Source organism: Chlamydotis macqueenii, chromosome 3, assembly GCF_036417535.1.
Source record: "Chlamydotis macqueenii isolate bChlMac1 chromosome 3, bChlMac1.mat, whole genome shotgun sequence".
Lineage (NCBI taxonomy): Eukaryota > Metazoa > Chordata > Aves > Otidiformes > Otididae > Chlamydotis > Chlamydotis macqueenii.
This window is the reverse complement of record NC_141558.1, coordinates 76,809,308-76,834,290: the sequence shown is the minus strand read 5'-3', so window position 1 is coordinate 76,834,290 and position 24,983 is coordinate 76,809,308. Positions and strand designations below refer to the sequence as shown.

The following is a 24,983-nucleotide window of genomic DNA, read 5'->3' as shown; positions in this document are numbered from 1 at the left end:
TGGGTCTTGCGCTTGCACGCCCGTCTGCCGTTGTGAGTGCTGGTAGAGTATTACTGAGCTTTTCAAGTGAATACTGAAAGTCAGATGAAGTGATCTTAAGAACTTTTTTGCTTAATCCTTAAATTTAATTACAATTTGTCTCTCTGGTATAGACAATAATCTTAGTGTCTTAACAGCGAAAGTCAATGGTAAATAAATAGAGAAATACTGTAAAACTGTGGGGCTTGCAGACTGAGCTGGAATCCTGCAGGCATGGATCTCACCAGGATGATATAGGAGTTTTCTTTTGTCTACTGACTTCTGGTGCAAATATCCAGCCTCCTGGCACGTGATATGAAAGGATCATAAATAGTCTGGAGGGAACGGGATGTCTGGAATGTTTACTGCATTTTAATGCCCTGACTGTAGGATATTAAAAATTGAATATTGGGCTGCAAACACACACACTGTGCTACTGAGGAAATTTCACAGATGCAATTTAACCTCCTAAGCAAAAGCACATCTGCTTGGCTTCCACACGCACCACTTTGAGTGCGAGAGAAAAATACTGGCAAGGACCACTGTCATGCACTAAAACCTTTGTGCGTGTTCCTGAGTGCTCTATGAAAGTGAGATGCCTGCACGTCCAACACTGTCACACAAGGTAAAATGTGGACTCAAAACTGGCCAGGGAAAATTATTTTCTGGTTAGTATTGCCTTGTGGGCATGGGCATAATTTATGTTAGGAATATGTTGTTTGTTTTTTTTTCCCTGCCTTCCTAACAAAGTAGATGAAAAATTTTGGGCTCAGAAATCCATCATCATCGCAACATCTGATTATGCAAAAACTCAGTATCTGCTACCTACCAGGCTGTGTAGAAAAGTGATAACCTGCCAGGATCCTGCTTCAGAAATTGTTTTGAATCAACAGGATTTAACACTGTAAATCACAACCAAGGAGGCCAGTAAGTATCTTTAAACTTTTAGAAGGCTTTTACTCCGGGAAAATATTAATTTAACAGGATGTGCTATTTATTATTTTTGAATTATTTCTTTTTAATTTGGATTTTGACAATGAGAAAAAGCAGACAGCCCTCTCTGACAACAAGAGAATCTGTCATCTGAAGGAGAGGAGTGCTGTAACTTCTCTCAGTGTAGAGTCAAAGCCAAAGAACTTTGCAAATAGTACTGGAAGCTTAAAGGAAAACAAGCATCTGCAGCTACTGCAGGATAGTTCACTCGTTAAAACTGGCTGTGTTTGTAAGTAACAGTGTCAGATCATATCTTAAATTATTTCTACATTGAATTAATAAGAAGAAATCTGAAGCATCTTGATAAAAACTTAGTTTGAAACACCGAAGTCCAATGCAGCATCCAATCAGAAACACAGGCACCTCATTAGTAAAGTGTTCCCTATCAACACATACTGATTTATTTTTTTTTTCAAAAAAAATCAGTCAACTACTATGATAAAAGGAAGAAATATTTATATATATAATGCAGTATCTATATGAACATGCTTTACTCAGAACTACATACTTTTTCTTTGGACATGGAACTGCATAAATGGAGCTACATCCTTGATTTTTAAGAATTGTATCCTATGGGCTAGTGAACAGAAAAATACTTCAGTCAAACTTTGTGCAGTGCAGTTGGTTGCAGTGAGTCATTCTGCATGGGTTGTTGTAGCCCCTAGTGGTCCACAAGCTATTTGGACTGATAAATTAGAACACACACTGACCAGGCAGACAAAGTCTGCCTGCAGCTGTCTGTCTCTCGTAAACTTCCACTGGTGGACACTGAATATATTCCTCTCTGAGAGTAATATCTCCTTGCCCTGCACTTAGCTGCTCCTTCTTTCAGGTACACCATCACGACAGTCGTATTACATTGGAGGTATTAGGGCTGACCATGAGGTTTAAGAAACACAGTATCTCTTGCGACATTAACCAATAGAGACATTCTACAACCAATTGGCAGAGGTGGGCATAAAAAAAACTAAGGATGTCTCTCTAAAATGACTTCCCAGTCTCTAGCAAATAAATCAACTCGTCCTTGTTAGTTGACAGGGGACTTCAGAGATGCCTATGCTGACATGAAGGTACAATGACGCATTCTGACTAAGCTACCTTTTCAGAATTTCCAGAGTTGCAGAAATGCTGCTGTGTGTCCAGAAATGCAAACAAAGCTTTAACATACCTTCATTTGCAAAGCAAAGTCCAAGAAAGCTTTTACCTTAATGTGCGAAGCATTGATGTAGCCTGTATTATTTTCTTTGGTCGGCACCAGCTCTACACGGTTCTCCTCATAAGGAACGACCTCCCTGATGCGGTTGCGCTCAGTGTTTTCAGGCAAGGCAGCAGTGGTGAAGATCCCATCTGCCTTTTTCTTTGGAATCTGTTCGTATTCTGTAAACACCATCCCCTCTTCCAACTTCCTCTTCAAGATTTTGCACTAAGATTTAACAAAAAGGAACCATAATCCATTAATTCCTCCTGGAAGAACGTTTACCACTAGACCCGTTCATCAGTTCTTTGACTTTCAATATGTAGCCATAGCATTCTCTCTCTCTTTTCTTTTTTTTTTCCAGTTGCAGTTATCTGAGGAAACACTACAAACTCTTATTTCTACTGAATAAAACCACAGCAAATGTTACATTTCTACGTTCCAGCTACACATTTTTAAAGACTGATACCATAAAAAGCAAAACCATGCTAAATACAATCCTAGTTAGGTATGGATTTGTATGTGATTTCACCGCAACAGATACCTGTAAAAATATTTAAAATTTATCTTTTTAGGAAGAAGATCACACTGCGAGAAGTGTGATGTGGCCCACATTTTAGAAATGCTCCCTAACTTACATGCATGCAGTTTCTGTGGTTGAACAAAACCCCGCATACCAGGTAACACGAGGCTGCAAATTTCTGTCCAGAAAGCCAGAACAATTCTTTGAAAATATGTCTCTCAAATCTTAATGGTAACAACTGTTTTTAATTTCCAAAATTCCATATACATGCACACACCCGCATATGCAAACATCAGGAGCAATTTTTTTTTTTAAACTTAATCCTGTTAGAGACGTTAAGTGAACTCCTTAGTTGTATCAGAACATGAAAGACGGTATCTACAGATGATCACCATAGAAAGATTAAGTGAAAAATGTGCAAAATATTAGATTTATAGCTTGATCTTGTATGACATTGTATGGTCATGTGAAACGGTGAACAACCTCAGTTTTCACCGACTTCAGTAAATGTTCAAGACATTTAACACTTTGTCAGCATCCAAAGACACACGAGTGTTAACCACAGACCTTTTCCATTAATTGCTCAGAAAACTTTTAAGATAATTTTTTCACATTTTAAATCAAATTTTAATATTTTAGAAACTTCATGCTGCTGAGAACAAAGGGAACAAGCAACATTTCATAAGCCTGTATCTTACCCTCTCATCCATTGGCACCTTGGCGACTTCATCCTGGCTGTCCTCCGGCACTGGAACCCTAGCAACTGAGAGTCCGTTCAGTGCTGCCAACATCAAGGGCCTCTTCTGGGCCTCCAGGCCTGCCATCTTCTGCTTTTCTAGATTCTTTTGGCAAGAAAAGGCACGTTTTCATCTCTGTGTGATTATTTATAATGCCAGTAAAATGCTGGAATGTTTTTTTAATCTCCAAAATCTGCAACTCTCTGGCCAAGGAATGCAGATGATCACCATTAGCATCGTAAATTCAAATACAACCTCTATTCTTCCTGTTATTCCTCAAAGGCCTGCTCCTACATGAGCACAGAATTTTAATTTCAAAGAAGCAATCCCAGCTTATAATACAGTTTACATGCCGTCAAAAGACATTCAAATACAATCTCGAGCATTTTTCTGCAAACATTATTCTGAATGTAGGACACACAAAGCATCACTCTGCTACGTTAAAGCAGCACTACCGTAGCCAAGATACCTGGGGCACCTTTTAACAGCAATAACTTCTATCTATTACAACAGTAAAACAGGACAGTTGTTTCTCTTTTGTCATGGTATTACCTAAAATGAGAAGTCTGGTGATGCACTCAGCTATTATGGTGTTTCAAATAGCACCCATGATGTATTTCGCACTAAAAACTGAGCTCACAAATCCCAGAAACCCAACAAAACAGCAGCCAGGGAGGGATATCATTGATTGTGTTCATGCATCACATTACGCTGTAACATGGAGAACTTGAGTATGAATTTTAAATTCATGCTGCTGCCCTCCTTATGCCACTGGGAGCTGAAACATCAAGCAAGAAGACAGATCATTTCTAGAAGGAGCTGAATTATAGATATTTTATTCAATTTCCTCAACAGTTCTTTCTGCCAGATTCGGAAAGAGAGATGAGAATAAGAGAAGCCTGGATCTCAGCATGCGTACGGAAGCTGTGGTCACCACACAGGCCAAACTCAGCTCCTGGAAACATGCTACCGAACCTGAATCCCCTCAGACTTGAAAAATCAATGGCTTGATTTTTCAAAAGCCTGTGAGCTTTTTCCTCACCACCAGAGCACTAAGTAAAAAAACACAAAAAAGCAAAACAAAAATCCAAACCCACTCTGCTTTCTTACTTCCAGAAAGCAGGAAAACGTAAGTATTTTTTTCTTTTGGGGGGGATTTTATTATTATTACTACTTCCAAGATAAAATAGAAATGTCTATGTTTAAAAGATCATGGTCATCAAATTACCAATAATATAATGTGATTCCTATGACAAAAGGAAGGTCTGCATGTGTTAAGCCTGCTGATCCAGACTGAAACCATCTTAAAAGTTTAATGCTAAGACCACTACTTTACTTTCAAAACAACAACAGCAGCACCTTTTGACCAAAGTCTGATCTGAATGATTATTCAGAGGAAGAGTACTCAAATAACATGTCTAAACTCTCTCCTTACCTTAATTTCCATCCTAAAATCCTTTGGGTTCCTGCTTCTCAATATGTTTCTTTCCTCAGAAGATCAAAAGAGCTTATCTATGCTTGTTGTTACACCGATGTCTACAGTATTCATTCAAGTCTTATAGTCAAGTATCTATTTTACCTTTAAAGTTTAAGATTCTGCAAGGAGGAAATTCAGTCTCCATGATACAACTTAGTAGCCCAAGTTTGATTCCTAACCATTACATCAGTGTAAGGATCACCAACGAACAAGCAGCACTATATATATTTTTAGAAATATTTTTTTAATATACAGTAATATTTAAATCTAACTAGTTACTGACCCAGTACATTCCAAACTCTTTTCTGCTCTGGACCATTTAGATGCTTCATTAATTTGTTTCAGGAATTGTTTTTGTTTCAGATCTTAATGCTGAAAAAAAGAATCACAACATGCGCTTTGCTGTTGCTTTCTGTAACTGCAGTTACTTCCTAGAGCGTTACACCAAGCACATACGCAAGTCCCTGAAGGGTAAGCACTCCTCATATTTCTGCCATTGCTTGCAGCAGGACTAAGCCTTTAAATACTTTTTATTCTGAATTCATTGAAAGTTTAAAAGGACTCTATTTCTCATACTTGAGTATATTTTTTAAAAAATTAACAATCCAGATCCTCAACCACTCAGTCTCTACATCCACTGCTTCTGTAATTAGACATCTGGTCACTCATTTAGCTATTGAGAAAACTGGCAATCCAGATTCTACAGCTACCAGTGTTTTCTTCAGATAACTATGCTATATAAATGGGTAGGAAATGCAATCAAAGAAATAATCTGAAAAACCCAAGAGTTTCCATTACGTTATCTGTTATGTGATCCTTAACTCTACATCCCTGCAAAGAAGGAATAAAACGCTAGTGCCAAAACACAACCTCCTGCCCATTTCAGACTCATCCTGCCCTCAAATCTGCAGGGGTGAGAGAGCCATGCAGGCCAAAGGGGAGCAGGCATTGAGGGGGACTTTGCAGTGAGTCTCCTCGTCACCCGGCTGCGTCCTCTGCCACCCACCTTGGGCTGTCACTGCTGTCAGCGTGGTGGCATCACCAGCTGGATCAGATGTGAACCTGGCCAGCAGTCAAATAACCACAGCAGAGGAAGCACACAAGCCCAATAGCAGTGCATGGGATCGGCCCCTTGGGTGGCCATCAAACCCACAAAACCAAATTGTATGTGGCATGTAATAACACGTTTCCTAACTTTAAGCAAATCAACATCTTCCTACCCATGTGTTCCCCACAGTTTATTGATCCAACAGTTTTCCAGTATGGAAACTGACCTATATGATTACTAATTTCCAATAAGCCACTGCAACAGAGGAAGGCACTTACCCTCATCATGATTTCTCTTTCTATAATGCTGTCCTCAATAGAAAACATTTCAGACACAGGCCTTTCCTTGACAGGTTCTTTCTTGACTCTCTCCTTCACACTTGTGAGGTCAGGCTCTGAGATAGAGGGCCCGAGCGAAGACCCATTTATTGCCATTTGATCAGTTCGAGAGACACTAATGGCTTTGGAAGGCCCTGGCCTCATGGCCTTGGCCCTGGCTACAGCCACAGAAACACTAACGTGGTCCTGCCTCAGGGCTCCATTGCTGACACTTTTACGAGGCCCAGGATACTCTGGAGGAGGTTTATTTGGAATTCTAGCCAAGGCAGCTTGCAGCTGAGCACTATACTCCATGTTCTCATGGAGGGCTGTTATCCGCGACACAGATTCTGGTGTTTCTTCTTCCTCTTCGCTTTCACTGCTGTGTATCAGCATCGTGGCATCAGAGAATGTCTTTTTGTGATGATAATGAGGAACCTGCTGAACTTCATGCCCCATCTGAACTGACTCTTCTGGCTGTACCTGCTCCCGCAAAGTGTTCCTGCGTGGCAGAGGGGCATTTAAAGTTTTTAATGCCATGGCTTCTATACCCCGTACCATACTGCTGATGACCTCCAGACTATGGCGCTTGTTCACAGCTGCATGATGCTTCACTGCCATGAGGGGTTCGCTCACCTCCTGCAGCGACTGACGGATGACTGGCGAGCTGTCCTCTTGGAATGTCTTTACTGAGAGCTGGACTTTGCGAGTGACCAAGTCAGGACTGCTCCCACTGACATACTTGTGCCGGTGGCTTGCCAGGTCCGGTGTGCTAGTGGCAGGACGTGGACGCGGGTACGGAGGCGGGGGTCTGAAGAGATAGTTCTTTAACATGTGAGTGGTGTTGTAACTCTGGTTGCTCTGCAGCTGCATGTTAGCCAGTTCTGGTGTGCTGACAGTGTGGGATATGGCACTGGCTGCTGTCTTATTTTGCACAGCATTATTAGGGTTCATTTGGTCAGACGGGGCGACAGGCTTGTTATAGCCACCACTCTGGGGCCCATATGTAATGGTGTAAGGATGTCTCTCTCGAATCTCAGGCTGACTGTAAACTAGGTCTTCCGGCTGGTTATAAGCATGTGTGTTTCCAATATTGAGATTCCTCAAAGACTGACTTTGGCTATCCATCTGGATCACCCCTCTCTTCATTTGCCTCATGACAGTTTCATAATCAGGAGTTGGCCGGTAAGATGGTACTATGATTGCACTATGTCTGTGGCTGGGGATATAGTCTGCTCTCATGATGTCGCTTCCAGGGATGCTCAGATTTGAGGACATTGGAGATGCCTGGATAAAGTTTTGTGAGCGATTGAGGGAGTTCATGCTGTGGGCACTGCATACGCTCCCATTGGGCCCATTACCATTCAAGTAGCTGAAGTCCATTGGGCACCTGTCCAAACTGGTCTGAGACCTACAGTAGAACGTTTCTTCATTTCCATGGAAAATGCTATCTGTGTAGAGCAGAGAGAAAGACGTTGATGATTTTAACATACAAGGACTCATTCAATGTTAGGAAAACTTCAAAGGCAGTCTGCACCCACGATTAGAGAGATAGCTTAGTGTACAACAACTGCAGGGAACATTTGGTCTTCGGAGCATCCTTGGGTCACTGAAATGGAATCAAAACAAAGCTACTACCATAAACACTCTCATCAGTAAGAAAAAAATGGTAGTTCAGATCCTTATGGGAGACATGAAAGGGGAAAGAGGAAGTATTTTTGCCTGGGGTGGCAAGGAAGAATAAAAGGGCATCTCCTCCCTCAGCATCCTGGAAGGGTTTACTGCTGCTGTCACCTTAAAAATCCAGTGCTGCTAGCCTATGGTAATCCTAAAAATTCTCATCTTTTCTGTTCATGCACTGCCTTCTGTGATTCAAAGTAGCAGAGGACTGTGGAATTGGAAATCCTACTTCAGACCAACTAACAGTTTTAAGGATCTGAAGTATAACACAGCAGGGTGATGAAGACTCATGAGAGGAAGGAAAAAAAAAAAAAAAAAAAAGAAAAAACACACCACTCTAAAGATGTGCTAAAGAATATTAAATACTTCAGCAAAGGATATCTGAGAAGGATTCAAGATGGTAGAGATGATGTCCTGGATCACAACTTTACTGCAAGACTGTCCATGTTGAAAATCTCATAAGGAAAGAGTAGCAGCTCCCAAATTCTGAGATCAACTAGTTCTTCAACAATATAGAGATGTCTGTGGTAAAATTAAGGGAACTTTACAATTCTTCTAAAATTGAGATCATCCCCCTTCAGATCCTCAGCTTCACAGTAAAACAAAAGTAGCCATTAAGTCAAATCTTCTGCTGTATGCAAGGAACTATACTGAATGGCTCCTTTCAAAACTTTCCAAATTCTACCTTAAAATTAGTCAGATCACCACAACTCTAAAATGCCATCAGGTGTGACTAAGAGGTTCTCCACCCCTGAGAGCACTTCAGCTGTACCTCTCATGAACTGCAAAGAACATAGCCTAATAGACCTGGCTACAAGTATTCCAAAAGGTGGTATGGTTAAAGGTGTGAGACTCAAGGTGTTTAGGGGCTAGGCTTCATTCCCAGCCTTGATCAAAGTAACCTGGTACAACCTGTTAGGGAATTTATTTGTCAAATGCAGGGGTAAAAATAGTTAACCCTCCTTAAGACCACAAGGGTAACAATGCAGGCAGATGTTGGTTAAAAATCAGCAGAAATTATTATCTAAATATACAGTTTCGTGACCAGGACACAATGATTTCTCCTACAATAAAAGATATTTGCTGTCTCTTTTTCCCTCACTCCATTTCTCTCCCTGGCCCCAGCTGGCACTGCCTTTGAGTACAGCCATCATACTTCCTTTAGAAATTATTTTTTTCAGCTCACTGAACTGGAGTACCAAATTTAAGGTCCATATAAACACGCACAGACATTTTAGAGAAATTTGAAAACAGAAATTGGACTTTAAACAGAAGACTTACTGCAACATTAACTATAAAATTGCTAGCTCTCCTCCAGCAGCAACTCCCATTTGACTATGACAGCATTAGAAATCTAGACATAAGGGGTAGGAGCTTCTTTGCATACACATAAAATTGAGGTCCACTAAAGTAAAAATACATGCTCTAAGTACCTTGTGAATTATGTGTTTCGGTGTAGTGTTCTCCACACTGGACATGCATAGGAGGCAGTATAAATGGATGTTGTCTTGGCTGAAATAGAAGCACAAGGAAAAAAAAAAGCATTAGGAACTTTGTTTGCTACAGTTTTTGCAGCTGAAACAGGAAAAATGGTTCTACGCCCTTTCCACCAAATACCGCTGTTTCTTACCCAGCCAAAGACACATGGCTTGTCATTTCGAACACAGAATAACATTTTCTAAATTGTTTGCCAAATTTTTTTAAGGGTCCAAAGCTGATCAGTTAAGACTCCTTTAAGCTCAAACACTTCAGAGAACATCGAGACTCCCACTTCACTTAGGACTTCTCAAAAGTTTATTAGAAGCCCTTGCCCTTGAAGTATTAGAACAAAACAAAACAAACACCTAATCAGGCCAAAACTAAGAGATGGAACAAACTCAAGGACCTAGAACACTATTATATAAACAATAGGAGCACATATGGACTTAAAGTAACTCTGCAAATTACATTAATATCAGGTTCCCTAGAGAACGGATTGGAGCCTTCCTCCAACAATCTGCACTGCAACAAGCTTTTTAACACAAGTATCATAGGGGGCAATTCTGCATTAAATCAGCAGGATCACTTACAGTGAAATAAATCACAGCAGATGATGTATTCACCAGCCTTGTCCACTGTTTTTTTTTTAAAAAAAAAAAATTGTGTTTTGCAATCACATTTTACCACTTGCACTCTAATGTCCTGTCTAGTGTCACTGAGTAAAGTTATGAAAAAATACTTTGATATACGAAGTAAGCAGAAAGAGAAGGAAGACACTCTTGTCTCGTGAATATGTCGTCCCAAACAGCAGAATAAGGGCTTTTCAGCTAGGCTGATTCAAGTAGTTCTAGCTATTAATGAATACTGTGGATGCTCAAGGCAAAAAAGAAACACCAAATAATTTACCTTTGGATGCACATGCACAAAATAAGCACCATGCAAGTTAGCTACTGAAGAGGAGGTGGAGAAGGGGTTAAATTTACATTTTCTATGTAAATGAAGAGAAGGAATGAGAATCAAAGAAACTGAGTACACATACAAATTCTTGCACTGAAAATAGCTGCATTAAGCCAGAGCTGGAAGATGACAGGAAATATTTCTGCTGCAACAGTTACTTCCAAGGGTATAAAACCCTACTCTCACCAAACAATCCAGGCAAAGCAGCCTGCTGCTGACAACCGGAGCAGCAGAGCTTAGCCTGGAACAAACCAAGATATTGGAAAGCCTAACAACTAGGGGCCAGAGGAAAAGTTCAAGGAAGAAGTGACTTCTACCGGGAATGTATAGATTCAGAGAAGACAGTTTTCTTTGTGATAAATGTTGTAATAATGTATCTGTAAGAAATTAAGGATTATTCTGTTGTGGGTCTTTTTTTTTTTTTTTTTTTCTTTGAAGGCCCATCTGCGACCTCTGATGAAACAGAAGCTTGAGGTCTGCAGAATGTCAATATCCACCTTAAAGATCACTTGGATTTATTTATTTAAATCAGCTAATTAAACATATAATCATATTAAGATTTCCTACACTGAGAAGGTTTTGCTGGAAAACCAGCGTCACTGGGTGGCCTGACAGGAAAAGAAACAGCATAAAATGGCTTTAAAGTAACACATTATAAAATACAGGTTCACCATGCTATCAAAACCATATAAAGGATCTTAATCTGAAAGTAATGAACATGATCATCACTGAAGTTGCAAAGTCTCACCCCAGAGACCCCACTTCACTTCCCACTTATGCCTACTCATTTATTACCATACAAGACAAATTAATAGGTAGGTTTATGAAGGTGTGTAAAGTGCAGACAACAAGTCAGGACTTCTTTTTCTCCCCAAAGAGAACTGTTCCAACAAATTAACAAAACAACTCTGAAAAAGCAGTTGAAAGTTCAACATGAACAATTAGCAGCCCAGTTCACTTTCTAATTGATGAGCACACATTCCTCCTCTTGATCTTCCTGAGACACTTTTTTAAAAAAAAAAACTTGTTGCATGCTTATATTTAAAACATAAAGAGGCAGCAGGATTTGTTTTTCTTTTGAAAATGTAGATTTCAATTTTTCATACCTAAAATAGAAGGCAGCTCTCTTTTTTTCCCGTTGTGATATACCTGAAGCCATAGCATAAGAACACCAAGCATATTTAATTTCTTCATTATCAGTTTTTCATAGTCATCTCCAGGGGTCAAACTAGCATATACCAAAAATACTGTAAATATGCCTCAGAGAACGTAATACACAGCCTGTTTATTGCAGGCTGACACTTTAGAAACATGCTAAGAATGAAAGGACAAAGAAATCCGGAGCCAGCTACAACAGCTTTCCTGCCAATGCTGGGAAACACAGAAAGCAACTTTTGGATCTAACATATCTGCACACAGGAAAACAGCCTGTCCTGAAATCTGCAAAGATAAAGCTATCCTAATATCAGTACCTGCTTAAGCTTAATTTTGGAACATTTTCACAAGCTGTAACCACACCATGGGGATATGTCAGGAAAACACTCCTGCCCACACTAGCTTTCTGCCTCACAGCACTAGGCTAATGGAGTTACCACTCTGAGAAGGTCTACAAAATAGGTAAAACCTATACCACAAATGAAAAGTGGCAGCCTGTATACAGATAATATTGTCCTCTAAGGGACCAGCAGCGCTGTTGCTACGCTTAGGTAAGTGGTTCTGAATTACTGTAAGAAATACTGACATACTAGATGTTAAAACGGGATCTAGAAAAAGTGTCCTTAGAGCTGACTGGGAAAAAAGATTCCCACAGATGCTTTTGGTAAAGATTTCCGGTAAAAGTTATCCAGTTTTGTCAGATTTACAGTATTTAAGGAAATAAGTTGAGAGGAAACAAATATAGTTTAAGAAAAACTCTGAATCACAATCCTGCAGTGATTATAATAGTTTTACTTAAAATCACAATAACTTCACACAGAAAAGAGGCTCTTAACCCAAGAAGCTGATGAATTTTAAGTAAACTTTATACAAAAACATGAGGAATGGAAGAAACAGGAAAGGAGAAGCTGTACAATTATGTAATGACTACGTTTTGATGTATACAGCACAAGACACCTTGAATTCTTTCAGGAGGATTATTTTCTTTACATATTGAAAATAACCAAAATCCAGTAGAAAAGATGCTCAGGATAAATAAAAATATAATGCCCTGAAGACTGTAATTTTGAATACTCAGTGGTGATATTATCCAGTTAAATTAATCAACTCGGGCAGCCACACCCTTGAAACTCATTCCAATAATTTCACCTACAACAAGTGAGTTAATGTGCTTATTTGAAATTTAGAAGGTATTACATCTTAAACAATGCCCCATCCCATTAGAAATGGTATAGACATTCTTAAAGATTCCACCGTGGCACATACCAAGGATGACCTACTCCAAGTGGGCCGTCGTCGAATAGGAGGAGGAGAATTTGATTGTCTGTGGAAGAAAAAGTAAAAAGAAATACTAGAAGCTACAATATTTCAATTCTGATTCAAGAATGAGTGGGAAAACAAGAGATGAAGAATCTGTAAGTATTGCCCATTAATGAGATTTTTAAAAATATGAATAAATGGAAATAATTCAGGTCCTTATCTAAATAAAGTATTTCAGTTCCAAAACATACATGCCTTCTGTTCATTATCCTATTTAGCTTACTTGGAAACACAAGAAAGAAAAACTCTGGTTGAAAAATGAATCAAACACACAAGTCTGTTAAGCAATATAAACCAAATATGGCTCACAGGCACAGTCTCAGGTGACTTAACGTGAACATTGAAACAATGACAATTTTATGAAATGAATAGCGATCACTCCAAAGCAATGTGCACAGATCAGGAGGGGAAAAAAAAGCAACTGGTTAGGTAACACTAGCAGAGCCACATACAATGTTAGAGTAGCCAAGTGCCGTGGAAGAAACAAGGAGTGTAGGAGGAAAAAAAAAAAAAAATGAGGAAGGGAAAGAAACAAGTTGAAGGAGGCAGAAATATAGTGCTTACGTGAAGAGAGGAAAGGTGAAATTTGTCCTCTTACAGTTTCTGATCTGGTGAATGATGTTATGTGCAATTAGAGGAAATGCACACAGGAAAACAAACAACTATCATTTTAACAGAGGGCAGGAAAATTATTTGGCTACAAAACACACATTGGCATATGCTGTCATCAATAACTGTGGCTCTAACACAGAAGCCGATACCACAGGAGACTGTGGTAAGAAGGAGAGCTGTTCTGATGGCAAAAATACATTTAAATTCCAGTAATTTCACTCAGTGACCTCATGACGTTCCCTATCTTTATTAGTCCAAATATTTGTAAGTTGTATATGAAGCTCCCACATATACCGAGCTTATGGTACCCACGTACTTATGGCTCAGTGTTTAGAAGCAAATATTATCAAAAGCTATTGCTTCTGCAGTCTGGATTATGAATGGTAACAGAATACCCCTCTCTGTAGACTCAAATATACAGCTTCCAAGATGACAGACTACAGTATTTTGTTTTCTTTCTTGACTATCACAGGGGAGACAGTCAGGAGCTTCCTTTGAAACCATTAACATTAAATTTAGCACTGGACTACTGAAATGCATCATATGCTGCTAAGAAATAACTTTTCTGCTCTCCCACTCACCTCCTAAGAATCGTCAATGCCATGTGAAATCTAATCAACACCTCTCCTCTGTAAGTGAAAAGGTCATTCTATGCAGTTCACCTCATCGGTCTCTCCAATGCTGTAACTTACCATATGTTAATACATTGTAATATGTAATATGTAATACTAGAAAGCTAGACCTTCCAATCTTCCCTTCACCTTTTTGGCTTTATTTTCCAGCAGATGGCATTACCCAGCTAAACAGATGGAATGTCCAGCTCTAACTAGAACTGTTAATAGAGATGAACTTCTTCATATCTTTCCAGCTAACTAAGCTGGTAAGTTTTGCAAGGGATTCATGTTCTCGTTGCTATACAAATCCGGCACATCATGAAAATTTCTCAAAACTCTAAACTTTTCACAGCAAAATTTTTCTCAAATTGAAATTGCTACTGGCTGGTATAAATGAAACATACTCAGCTAATAAACTGACTTTTGACTTATAACTAAAGCCTCATGAATTCCTCCTTCAGTTAGGATGAATCCACTTGTGTGAGAGGACTAGCTCGAGGTCAGTTCCTTAATAAGTACTCAAAGTAGAGCCTAAAGACGACTTTGGGTTCAGATTTACAGTCTCTGCTGTTTCACGCTGGTACGGCTATGCAGATTAACATTCCCGGGTGCCCTCCCTTGTTTGGTGCACACAAGAAGCAGATAAATTATACTGCCCAAATTAGAAGATGACAACCTGTGTTTTCCACTGACCTTAGCTGCTGCATGGGTAGTGCATCTTCAAAATGCTACTGCAATTCATATTTTGGCATGTTAACATATGTCACCTTTCACTCCATTTTATACTGATGTTCTGGGTTATGAATGGCAGAGACCAAGAACTTCAGTTGAAAACTCTGTCAGATTCGGCTGCTTGGGGAGCATTGAGCCTCGCAAGGCTCAGAATGAAATTTAATTCTCAACTGTTTGTTCCTGCGGGTGGTTAAAACAAAGCAAGAAAAAAAGGGAAAGGGGAAAAGAATAACCGACACAAGTAACTAGGGAAAAAAACAAACAAAACCAGACACGCCAAAACTCAGAGCAATTCCAAAGCAGGGTGTTTAAAAACAGCTCTGAAGAAAGAGTACTCACTCTGTGCAGATTTTGTTCTGTTTGTAAAACTTGTGTTTTGTTGCAAACAGCCGTGAAATATATTTGGCATTTTCAAGATCATCCTTTAAACACAAGAAAAAAATAGGAAAAAAAAATATATAAATAACCATTCATTTTGTTATTCTTACCAAGAAGTAACAAAGAAGAGTTTTAAGAATCCAATTGCAGTAACGCTTGGTAAGGTCCATCATGTACAGAATCTGGCTGCCAAGATCATGTCTAGTGCCCTCAAGAGCATTCAAGGCATTGAATTACTGAAATACAGTAGCATGCCTTTGCACGCTGCCACTTCACTGCTAAGTCACAGTGGGAGGGGATGAGGGACAACAAAAAAAAATGGCTCAAGCTTGCTGGTCCAGTTTCTATACTGGCCTTGGTTCAGGGAGATGTGGAGTGATTTTAAAAAGAACAGAACAGCACTGCAGCCCTCTGAGTTCCAGTATGTGCACGTATGGTAGCTTATGCCCAGTTTCTACAACTGCTTATGCTGCTATATTTATGCCAGCATGAAAGACAGTGTGGCACTGTGGATGTTTCATCCAACAAGCACTTCAGTTTTTTGCAGACTTCCCAGAACAGCACACTTTGGGATGCTTTGAAAAGAATACAAATATTGGAAGCTAAACTCAGTTATTTTCACTCTCTGCATAAAATAAAATGTGAACTTTGGGGGAGGAGGGCTTATGGTGAGTGAGCCTCTTTGGGAAAGTGGAATTGAAAAGGTTTATTTTTTATATAAGCAGCTTTGTTGATAACACTCATTAGGTCTTTTTCTTACTGTGTGAAAGAGCACATTCTCTTCTTTGTTGATCAATTCAAGAACAATTGAAGACTTGTTATGTGCTATATTCCCAATGTCATTCCACCTGTAGAGTAAAAAAATGGCATAGAGTTTGCCAACACATACATTCAAACATTTCACAAACACATTAAGAATCCCTTAGTCAACATTAGTCTGGTTTTATGGGAAAGCTTTTCAGTACCTGTTTGGTGAAGAAACATGGTCAGGAAAATAAGGAAGTCATGCTTTGATTAAAGGAGAAACAGATATTCAGCTCTTAACCCAAAGCAAGAGAGTTAAAAGTTCTCTTTAAAAACACCAATTTGAAGACTCACAATAGAAGACACATTGAAAATACATCAATGATAAACATTATACTGAACTGTGGTGTTTTTTAAGTGATTGATTTTAGCCACACGTAATGGAAATATTTTATTTTTTTTAATAGTGCTATTCTTCTCCAAATGCTGTTTCCAACTTTCCTCCAGTGCCAATTCTTTCTAAAGAAGGTTAAGTTGACAACATGGTTATGTAGGCTATGCATACCATGTTAATACTCTGGTTTTACGTTAGCAATCCTTTTTCTTTTTTTTTTTTTCTCTCCAAGTAATTGTCAGGTTACCCAAGATCAGAGTTATAATCTTCTTACAAATAGCTGACAGACATTTGCGTACATTGCATGCAATCCATGGAGATGGAAAGGACTTGTTTGTTCTGTTTGCAGCATGCATTCCTCTTCATGTCATGGCAGGATGCTTAAAGTGCATATTTCCAAAGAGTAAGGATCCCAGCACCAACTATCACTTCTACATGTAAAGAAACTTCTTGCTTTTGTCACCTGGCACACTTAAAGGATTATCTAATTTATTCTCAAAATTAAATATGCCAAACAACAGCTATGTGGAAAAGGGAGCCCTAACATTTTCGAAGATGACCACCAAAAGCCCTTTTAAGGCAAAAAACCACAACATTCTAGGTTGAATCTGACACAAGCCTCGGCTACTGACTAAAAATTAGTGCTCCTCATAAAACATTTTTTTTTTGGCTGCACAAATATTCTTATTCTAGTAACAGGGACTAGTAAAAATCCACCTCAAGTTAACACTGACAGTAACGGAAACACACAACAAAACAGTAGCAAAGAGGAATGAGTGAAACTCTAGTCTCCCTGGAATCATGGAGATTTCTAGCAACATTTTCATACAGAGAAGTAGAAGTCACAAAACCCATAAAAGACAGCCAATGGAAAGGCTTAAGTGATTCTTAATAACCAAAATAAAGAGCAGAACAAGTAAACATGTGACACAATCAGGATTTTCAAAGTGACAGAATAAGAATGTTCAACTCTTTTTTAGTGTGGCATCTAAATACGGCAACCAGATTTTCAGAAATGTTGAGTGCCTAGGCTGCCAACCGTGAGGTTTAACAGATTTGCATTCAGAAGCATCAAAGAAGCAGACATAAAGGCAAGAAAAGAAAAGGGATCAAAGCCTTGTAAGTAGACCAAGATACATGACAGACAACTATATCTTTCTTGCCGTCAAATCCATTCACAGACATCAGAAATTACTCTTTATCACATCTCCTATGACCAAGAGGCCAATCCTGAAAACAGCAAGGTGACTACTGCTTAGGTAGAGGATTAGCGCTATTGAAGTCACACATATAAGTAGGGAAAAAACCCCACACATAGAGCTCTGAAAATAAACTCGCTTTAAATATAGAAAACTCTAGTTTTTACCTATAAATCACAGTTATCCTTCCAATTCTGTTTTTTATGAAGATTCCCATGAAGAAAATACCAAGGTGTATGTCATTTCCATGATTATCCTGCAGAGAAATGATATATATTTAGTTTAATATAGAAACTGGCCAATACATGCATATGAATGCATGCTGAACTAGCAAACAAAAGCCCTTCTTCAGGATGAATGCAGGACAAACACTTGACTAATCTATATTTTGCTGCTTGATTGGACTCTGATTTTCATTATTTCAAAACAGTTAGCACTTAACTGGGTTCATTCTGTTGATTAGTGAGAACACATGAAGGCTAAACGAGCCCAAGGTTCTCCTCTATCAAACAACACGCACACCGCAAGCTGGCATTCGTTGTATAATACCCCATACATTCCCTATCATTGTGATTACATGGGGCTCTAGCTATCTAGAGCCCACATGACTACCAGAAGGAATAGCCCTCTTTCACATTCACAGCATTTCTCCAGTCACCTGTTAAAACATGTTGAGATTTCAGAAAACCACACCTGGAGATGGAATCCCTCTCAAAAGCTATACCCTTCACAGTTCCTCCTTTAAGTACTCCGTGTAGAAGTTCAGAGCATGTCACTCTAGAAAGTACTTTTATTTCTATACAGAAATATCCTCCATTTGTTTTCCCATTATTGGGTTAAATATTCATCTGCATTCACCACATAATGTCCGCTGCTCTTGCATTGTTTCTCAGAAGTTCTATTGTTTTTCTACCTACCTATGCCTCTTTGTAGGCTCCTATTTGAAAACCATTTGCTCTTGTTCCATTTTGCAATCAGTTGTTTTCTTAAAAATGCTTTTTCTTTTTTTGCTACAAAAGCTTAATGCTGTTGACAAAGAGGTTTTTCTACATCTATCAACAAAACCAACTCCCCTCAGCTGCATAGATAGTAATTGATTCACACTTCAGAGTGGTAAATAAAAATCATGCTAACACAAAAGAGTGTGGTTAAAAAGAATTGCTAGAAGAAAGGATATGAGAGAAGTTAATGCACTACACATGAGCAAATTCTAGAAACCATCAGGTGTTGCTGCATTTTAAGAGATCAGATTAGAGCTGCTCTCCTGGCCTTGCTGTACTTGATCCCCAGAAGGCAACAATGGAGTATCTGCACCTGTTTCTAACTACTAAGTGTTAGGCTCTTTGCAAACAATCAATGGATGCCAATTTTCAAGCCCCAGCCTACACACTGATTCTCAGTGCTCCATACACCAGCATTCTTCCATATATACTACAAGTCAGCAGAGGTCCTAGGGCTGACAGTTTTCAGTTTAGTTTGATTAGAGGACTACACATTCATCTGCCTTGTCCCAAAAGAAGCTTTAGAAGGCAAAGAGATTGGGAAAATGTATGTATTTGTGCAGATATATGTGTGTGTGTATACGTACAAATATCTATATAGATAGAAAGAGAAGCATATTTCTAACAGCATTTTCTAACAGGAACAAAAGAGAAATCTTTCATTTTTCCCTTTGAATGCAATTCTATTTGTCTACAAGGCCAGCATGCTGCTCTTTGGTATAAGGGTAACATCTTCCTGCAATTTTGCAGAGCACCTAGTCTGCTGTTAAACTTATCTTACTGAGACGCAGTAATACCGACTGACAATTCCAACCCAGAAATCCTTTGCAGCGGCATTAATCTAAATTAATTTGAGGAAAACATTGATTTTATTCATTGGCAATAAACATTCCATAATTTTTGGTTTTGGGTACTGGGTTTTTTTTTTTTTTTTGCATTCAGCTCTTCCCCTTCAGGCCAATTTTGAGACTGGTCAAAGAATCAATTTTTTATTCAGCAGAAAGCTTTTCTGGTTGGTGTGGGGTTTTGGTTTTTTGTTTTGTTTTAAAATTCCAAATCAACTTCAACTAGTAGTAAAACTGCTAGCAGTGCACCACTTACAATGGCTGGGTTGGTTAGCAAAGAGAAATGGGTCATGTTGGTAACAGCAGTTTTCATTTTCTCAGCACAACTTTATCATGGTGGCACGTGTTCCATAAGGCCAGGCAGATCATCCACAGCAGAAACGAGCTTCCAGCGAAGGAAAAGTGACTACAAATGCAAAATGAACCTTGAAACCTCCCCTTAATTTGAAATGTGTGGAGGACTTGCACGTACATTTAAGAAACTAAGGAAAAGTAAAGTTAATGCTTGGTAAATAGCAACGTAGAAAGACATTAAAAGGTCTTATCTTCCTACCCTTTTAGAGAAGACCAGATGAGGTTCATTTGCCCCAGCCACTCTCCCTCAGACAGCACTCAAAGAAAGGCAAGGAGCATCTCTGCTTCCCAAATAAGCAGGCCCTAGCACATAGCAACTTCTTCTGTGAAAAGGATTTTGGTGGAGGAGAAGTAACACTACAGGCCTAAGATACTCTCACCCTCCAACGTCCATTCAAACTACCACCAGTCAATTCACCCTCCAGAGCAGTGAAACAAGTCCTGTCTCTTTTGGACAAACACAACTTGCATGCGTTCCAAAGGTTGCTTCAGACTGCTGCATCGTTTGATTCAGAGGTTCTTCTATAATAGACACTAACATACCTTCACAGGGAAAATTTCCTGTCCAAACCCATCAAGGCGTTCCACTTCATTGATGTACATTAGCTCAGCTTCTGCTGCTGTAATGCCACTGCAATTAGAGTAACAAAAGGCAGCAAATGGTTCAGTATCATAGGTGCACAAAAAATACTAGTGAAAAAAATAGGATATTCGCAATCCACTTTAGAAGACACTTTGGACTTGCTGCCTAGAAATGCACAACACAATTAACTTTCAGCATTAGGATCATAATCAGCAATGGGAGGAATTTTGCTAAATGTTGCTAAGGTAAGGTACAAAGCACAGTTCAAATTACATGAGGACAAACTGAACTGATCATATTACAGAGTTTCTTCTGCACACATCAAATATTTTCCAGGCTTTATTAAAAACACCAAGCCATTGCAGCAGGTTGTGTCTAGTTCCGGGTGGCCAATTTGAGCCATAGGGGTCCTAATTTGCATAAATAATATCCAAATCCACTGAAGTTACTGAAAACTATTAAAAAGGGAGGACCTACATTTTCGTCTTGACTGTTCAAAAACACACGCATTAAATCAAATGCCGAGCAGGTTCTTTTTCATAATAGAGAACAAATCACCTGAAAACTTTTACACACATGTCTACACATGCTGCTGTCACAGCTCAGGAATTCAGACAGATTTCAGTTCTCAAAAGCAGGTCAGAATAGATTGCAGGTTGCTCCAAAAGGCAGCTACTATTAAAGTTTCTCCTCTTTGCTCCTCCTTACCACAGCTTACAAACAGAAATATAGGAACCAGACAAATACTTGGAAGAAAGGGGAAGAGAAGGAGGTGGAATGTGATCTACCGGCTGAAGTGAGGATAAGTGTTTGGGTTTTGTGTTGCAGAAATAGCATTAAAAAGCACAGCAGGGGAGGAAAATCTTTCCTTTCAACTCTGTGAGTTAACCAAGATCACACAAGCAGCCCATAGCAGAGAGAGAAGAACAGAACTAGGCCTGTTCATGGCCACCTTGGAAGCCAACCCTTTGGTTGCATCAAAGTCCCAAGCTTGCATTGAAACGCAGACTGAGAATGGCCTTACACTCAGAGACTGGTATTTGCCCTTTTACAACCATTTTCTGTCATATAATGGTGAGTGCTGCACCCTTCACATAATATTCCTATTGCGTTTCATGTAATAAAGCTTTCAATGCAAATTCATAAAATAACACATAATATTATTTCCAAAGATGCATAGGCACTGCCTCTTCTCTAAGAGCAACACTCTAGAGGTTTGAATACTTCCACTACAAAGCCTGCCTACAAAGAAGGTATTTGTACTGAAGCACTAATACCTACACTCCTAGCTCATTAACTACTAAACTATTTGCCACTGTATCTTTTCCACAATTTAAAACTTAACTACTATTATTTTAAATTCTATTACCTTGAGAGTGTGTGTATCTCCTCTCTCTCATGAATGAGAAAAGACCCTCAAACAGACCTTCAGGCCACCCCCGACCAAGTCACGGCGTCTTTCACCAGCAGGATTTAAACGAAACCAAGAAGAGGAAGGTATCTACTACATAGCACAAGTAGCATTACACATGCTCATTAAATCTTATGGTGCAAACGCTTATTTATTTGGAATTAAAGTTCCTTAGCCATTTTGTGTTCAAAAGAGGCAGATAATCTTTTGTAACAGACTAATTAAAAATCCAGCGAGATATAGCATAATAGTAACATGAAGATAAGCTAGTTTACTCCTGCCAGAAAAGCATGGGGAGGAAGGGAAGTCTAGGAGGATAATGACAATAAAAAAAAAAAAAAAAAAAATCCCAATCTTAACATGTAAACTCACCTGTGAGTTCGGTGCTCCTGAGCAACCTTTTGAGTCAGCTCCTCCAAGACAGCTTCATCTTGGGTCCATTCCTGTAAGCATATGAAGTAGCATCAAATACTAGTAATCCAAAGAGAGAGATGACAAAATGCATGACAGGAATTATGATGGCAGACGTTTCAGGATTGTTTCCTGTCCATGATCTTTCAGGTAGTTAGAGAGAGAACCTATCACCAAATGCATTGAAAATTCAGAGCATGGGATGCTGAAAGTGTGCAAGGAGAACACAAGGGTCTGGGTTTTTTATCTTTTTTTGAGGGAGAGTAAAAAGATACTGTTAAAAACAGGGGTAGGGTGCTTATTACTCCAAAATAAAGAACAGAGTACAGAGCATGGATAATGGATGTTTTCCTGGATAAGGACCAAACAAGTCTTTAAAAACACTTGGAAGTCTACAATTAATATATACTTTTTAAGCCAGCCCAAAATAATGCATAGACCATGGAAAACAAAGTCATGGTTATTTTCTGTCCTGCAACCTACAAGTACTCATTTGCCATGTTAAAAGGGATTGGAAGTTTTGCTGCCTCTTCAAATACATAATAAAATGTACTTTATGCTTGCAACACACTTCTGAGCAGGAATTTTTATCTTCTTCAAATTTAATAATATGTGTTAGAAACAATTCTGAAATAATTGGGAACAAGTTAATAAAGGAAATCTGCTCATAAATTCAAGGCAAAAAAAAAAAAAAGGAAGTTGAAAAAGTTTCCTGCAAAACCTCGAAGTTCTTATTTTTACTTAAAATACCCTTAAGGCTGCATGCAATGTACTTACATACACTGCCTGTTCCTTGCTCAATGAGGCCCTCCCTCTGATATTTGCTTCTGCCACAAAAAAATGTGAAAGTGGTAGCGTGCTAATGAAAAATGGCATGGTACATGCCTATGCACAGCTACACACCTGTGGGGTGTACTGTGTACATAACTTTGTTCTTTTCCCTGCTGAAGAAATGCCATTTGACACACATTGTAGCCTCACAAGATCAAACAGTACCAATGTAGCTGCCCCTCCCTCATCCACCAGCTCACTTCACTAATGAATTTATAGCAGTGTTCTTGTTGGAGGCTCTTTCTTTGCCCAAGATTCTCTCAAATCCTCCCACTTGCTTCGGGACTATTTTATATCTGCAGCACATAGCAACTGTCACTGAACTTGCAGCAAAATATTTACTGTTACATTACCCACTCCTCCCCAGAAGAGCAAAGACAAGTAGTTAAAGAAATGTCTAGAGAAACAGTTGATTTAAAAGCAGGCTTCTGAAGACTGTAGGAAGCAAACATTTTGCTGATTTTGTTAAATTTAGCAATAGTAGCATGGGTGAGAGGCAAGATACCACAAAGTGAGCACATGCAAAATAGAAGAGAGCTGACCACAACACCATCTAGGCAGCTGACTCAAAACCTGAGGTTCTAGGAGATGGGCCCAAAGAGTAAACTGCTGAACCGCATAGAAATTAACCACTTGAAAGCTCACCTAGAGGCCTAAACCCTCCTCTATTTTTTTTCTGAATAGAAAAATAATATTAGTATATTGAAATAACTTTGCAGAAGTTCAGTAATTTACAAAGCTACAGCTTGATGACACATTTCTCTGTCTATATTTGCAGACATCTTCCTTCCCACTTAGGGTATTGTACAAGACTTCATAAGCCATCAACTATATACATGATCATCAATTACTTATCAACAGATAAAGGCAGCCTGAGAAATCCTGCTCCGCTAGTCAGGCTAATACAATTTTCTTAGTGAAAGGTCAATACTGAAGCCACATTCCAGCCATGCAAGGCATATTCAGATCTCTATGCATTCATTAATTCCCCTTCTTCCTGGTGACTCTTTTTTCAGGTGGTATTGAACTCTGCCTACCAGCTCCAAATTGCATTTTCACTTCAAGACACTGTGCAGTTGTCACCTTTTTGGACATCAGAATGGACTATCCACTGCAGTTCCTGTACAAAGAGCATCTGTAAATGGGATTAAATGCTTCTGGAAGAGCCTCTCTTAAGCCTTCAAATTACAATGAGATGAATCATTCTCCCTCTACCGCTCCACTATTTGCAGAAGGAAACCAGATGCCTTAACTTATAGACAGCTACGCTCAGGGTATGGGAACCCCACCCCACTTCCAAATTTTTTTTCCAGTTAGAAAGAATTCCAAGATCTTTTACATTTTATGAAGCTTACACTCAAGACTTGTGCTGGTGGACTCATTCATCTAAGATAAAGCCAGTCTTAACCTGAGCAGGCTTTTTTTTTTTTTCTTCCCCTCTAATCTATCCTCCCAGAGAGGCTCAGTGTCACAGATTGCAAGTGCTTGGCATTTGTCACCAGAGTTTTTAACATCATTAGTGACCTAAAACACTTCCCTCGGCATTCAAATTATTTGCTAGTTTCCAATGTAAATTTAAAACAAATTTACAGCACAGTCCTTGCAGAACATTTTGTGAAGACCTGATTCGTGCTTCACTTCAGTCTAACAGTTAGTTGATTTAAATTCATATTATCTTGAGGAAAGGCTGTATGATTTGTCCTGTGATACATTTACTACATCAGCAGCCCTCATATCCCCTTGTTACGCCATGTTACTAATACTATAGTAGTGCTAATATACACCTTTTTAAAAAGCTAGAAATTATTTTTTTATTCAAAGTAATACATTTCTTTTGTTGACACCTATTCATCATGGAGGCTTAACAGGAATGGAAAAAAGGCTAAATTTCCATAGCATCTATTCATTCAGATACAAGCAAGTACACTGCAGGTTTTGGGGAGCAAAGTTTATTTCCACTATTAATAGTTCAACA

At 39.0% G+C, this 24,983-nt stretch overlaps 1 protein-coding gene across 1 annotated transcript in view; it reads right to left on the bottom strand.

The window, feature by feature from the left end:
- PTPN14 (protein tyrosine phosphatase non-receptor type 14) overlaps window positions 1–24,983 on the bottom strand; it is a 117,419-nt gene that overhangs the window by 17,068 nt on the left and 75,368 nt on the right. The window contains exons 6-15 of the mRNA XM_086744566.1: window positions 22,139–22,209; window positions 20,316–20,403; window positions 17,740–17,828; window positions 15,996–16,083; window positions 15,197–15,279; window positions 12,846–12,903; window positions 9,422–9,500; window positions 6,270–7,759; window positions 3,428–3,571; window positions 2,216–2,434 (exon numbers count right to left, since the gene is read on the bottom strand). Of these exons, the coding sequence (XP_086600692.1) occupies window positions 2,216–2,434; window positions 3,428–3,571; window positions 6,270–7,759; window positions 9,422–9,500; window positions 12,846–12,903; window positions 15,197–15,279; window positions 15,996–16,083; window positions 17,740–17,828; window positions 20,316–20,403; window positions 22,139–22,209 (2,409 nt within the window). The remainder of the gene's footprint in view (window positions 1–2,215; window positions 2,435–3,427; window positions 3,572–6,269; window positions 7,760–9,421; window positions 9,501–12,845; window positions 12,904–15,196; window positions 15,280–15,995; window positions 16,084–17,739; window positions 17,829–20,315; window positions 20,404–22,138; window positions 22,210–24,983) is intronic.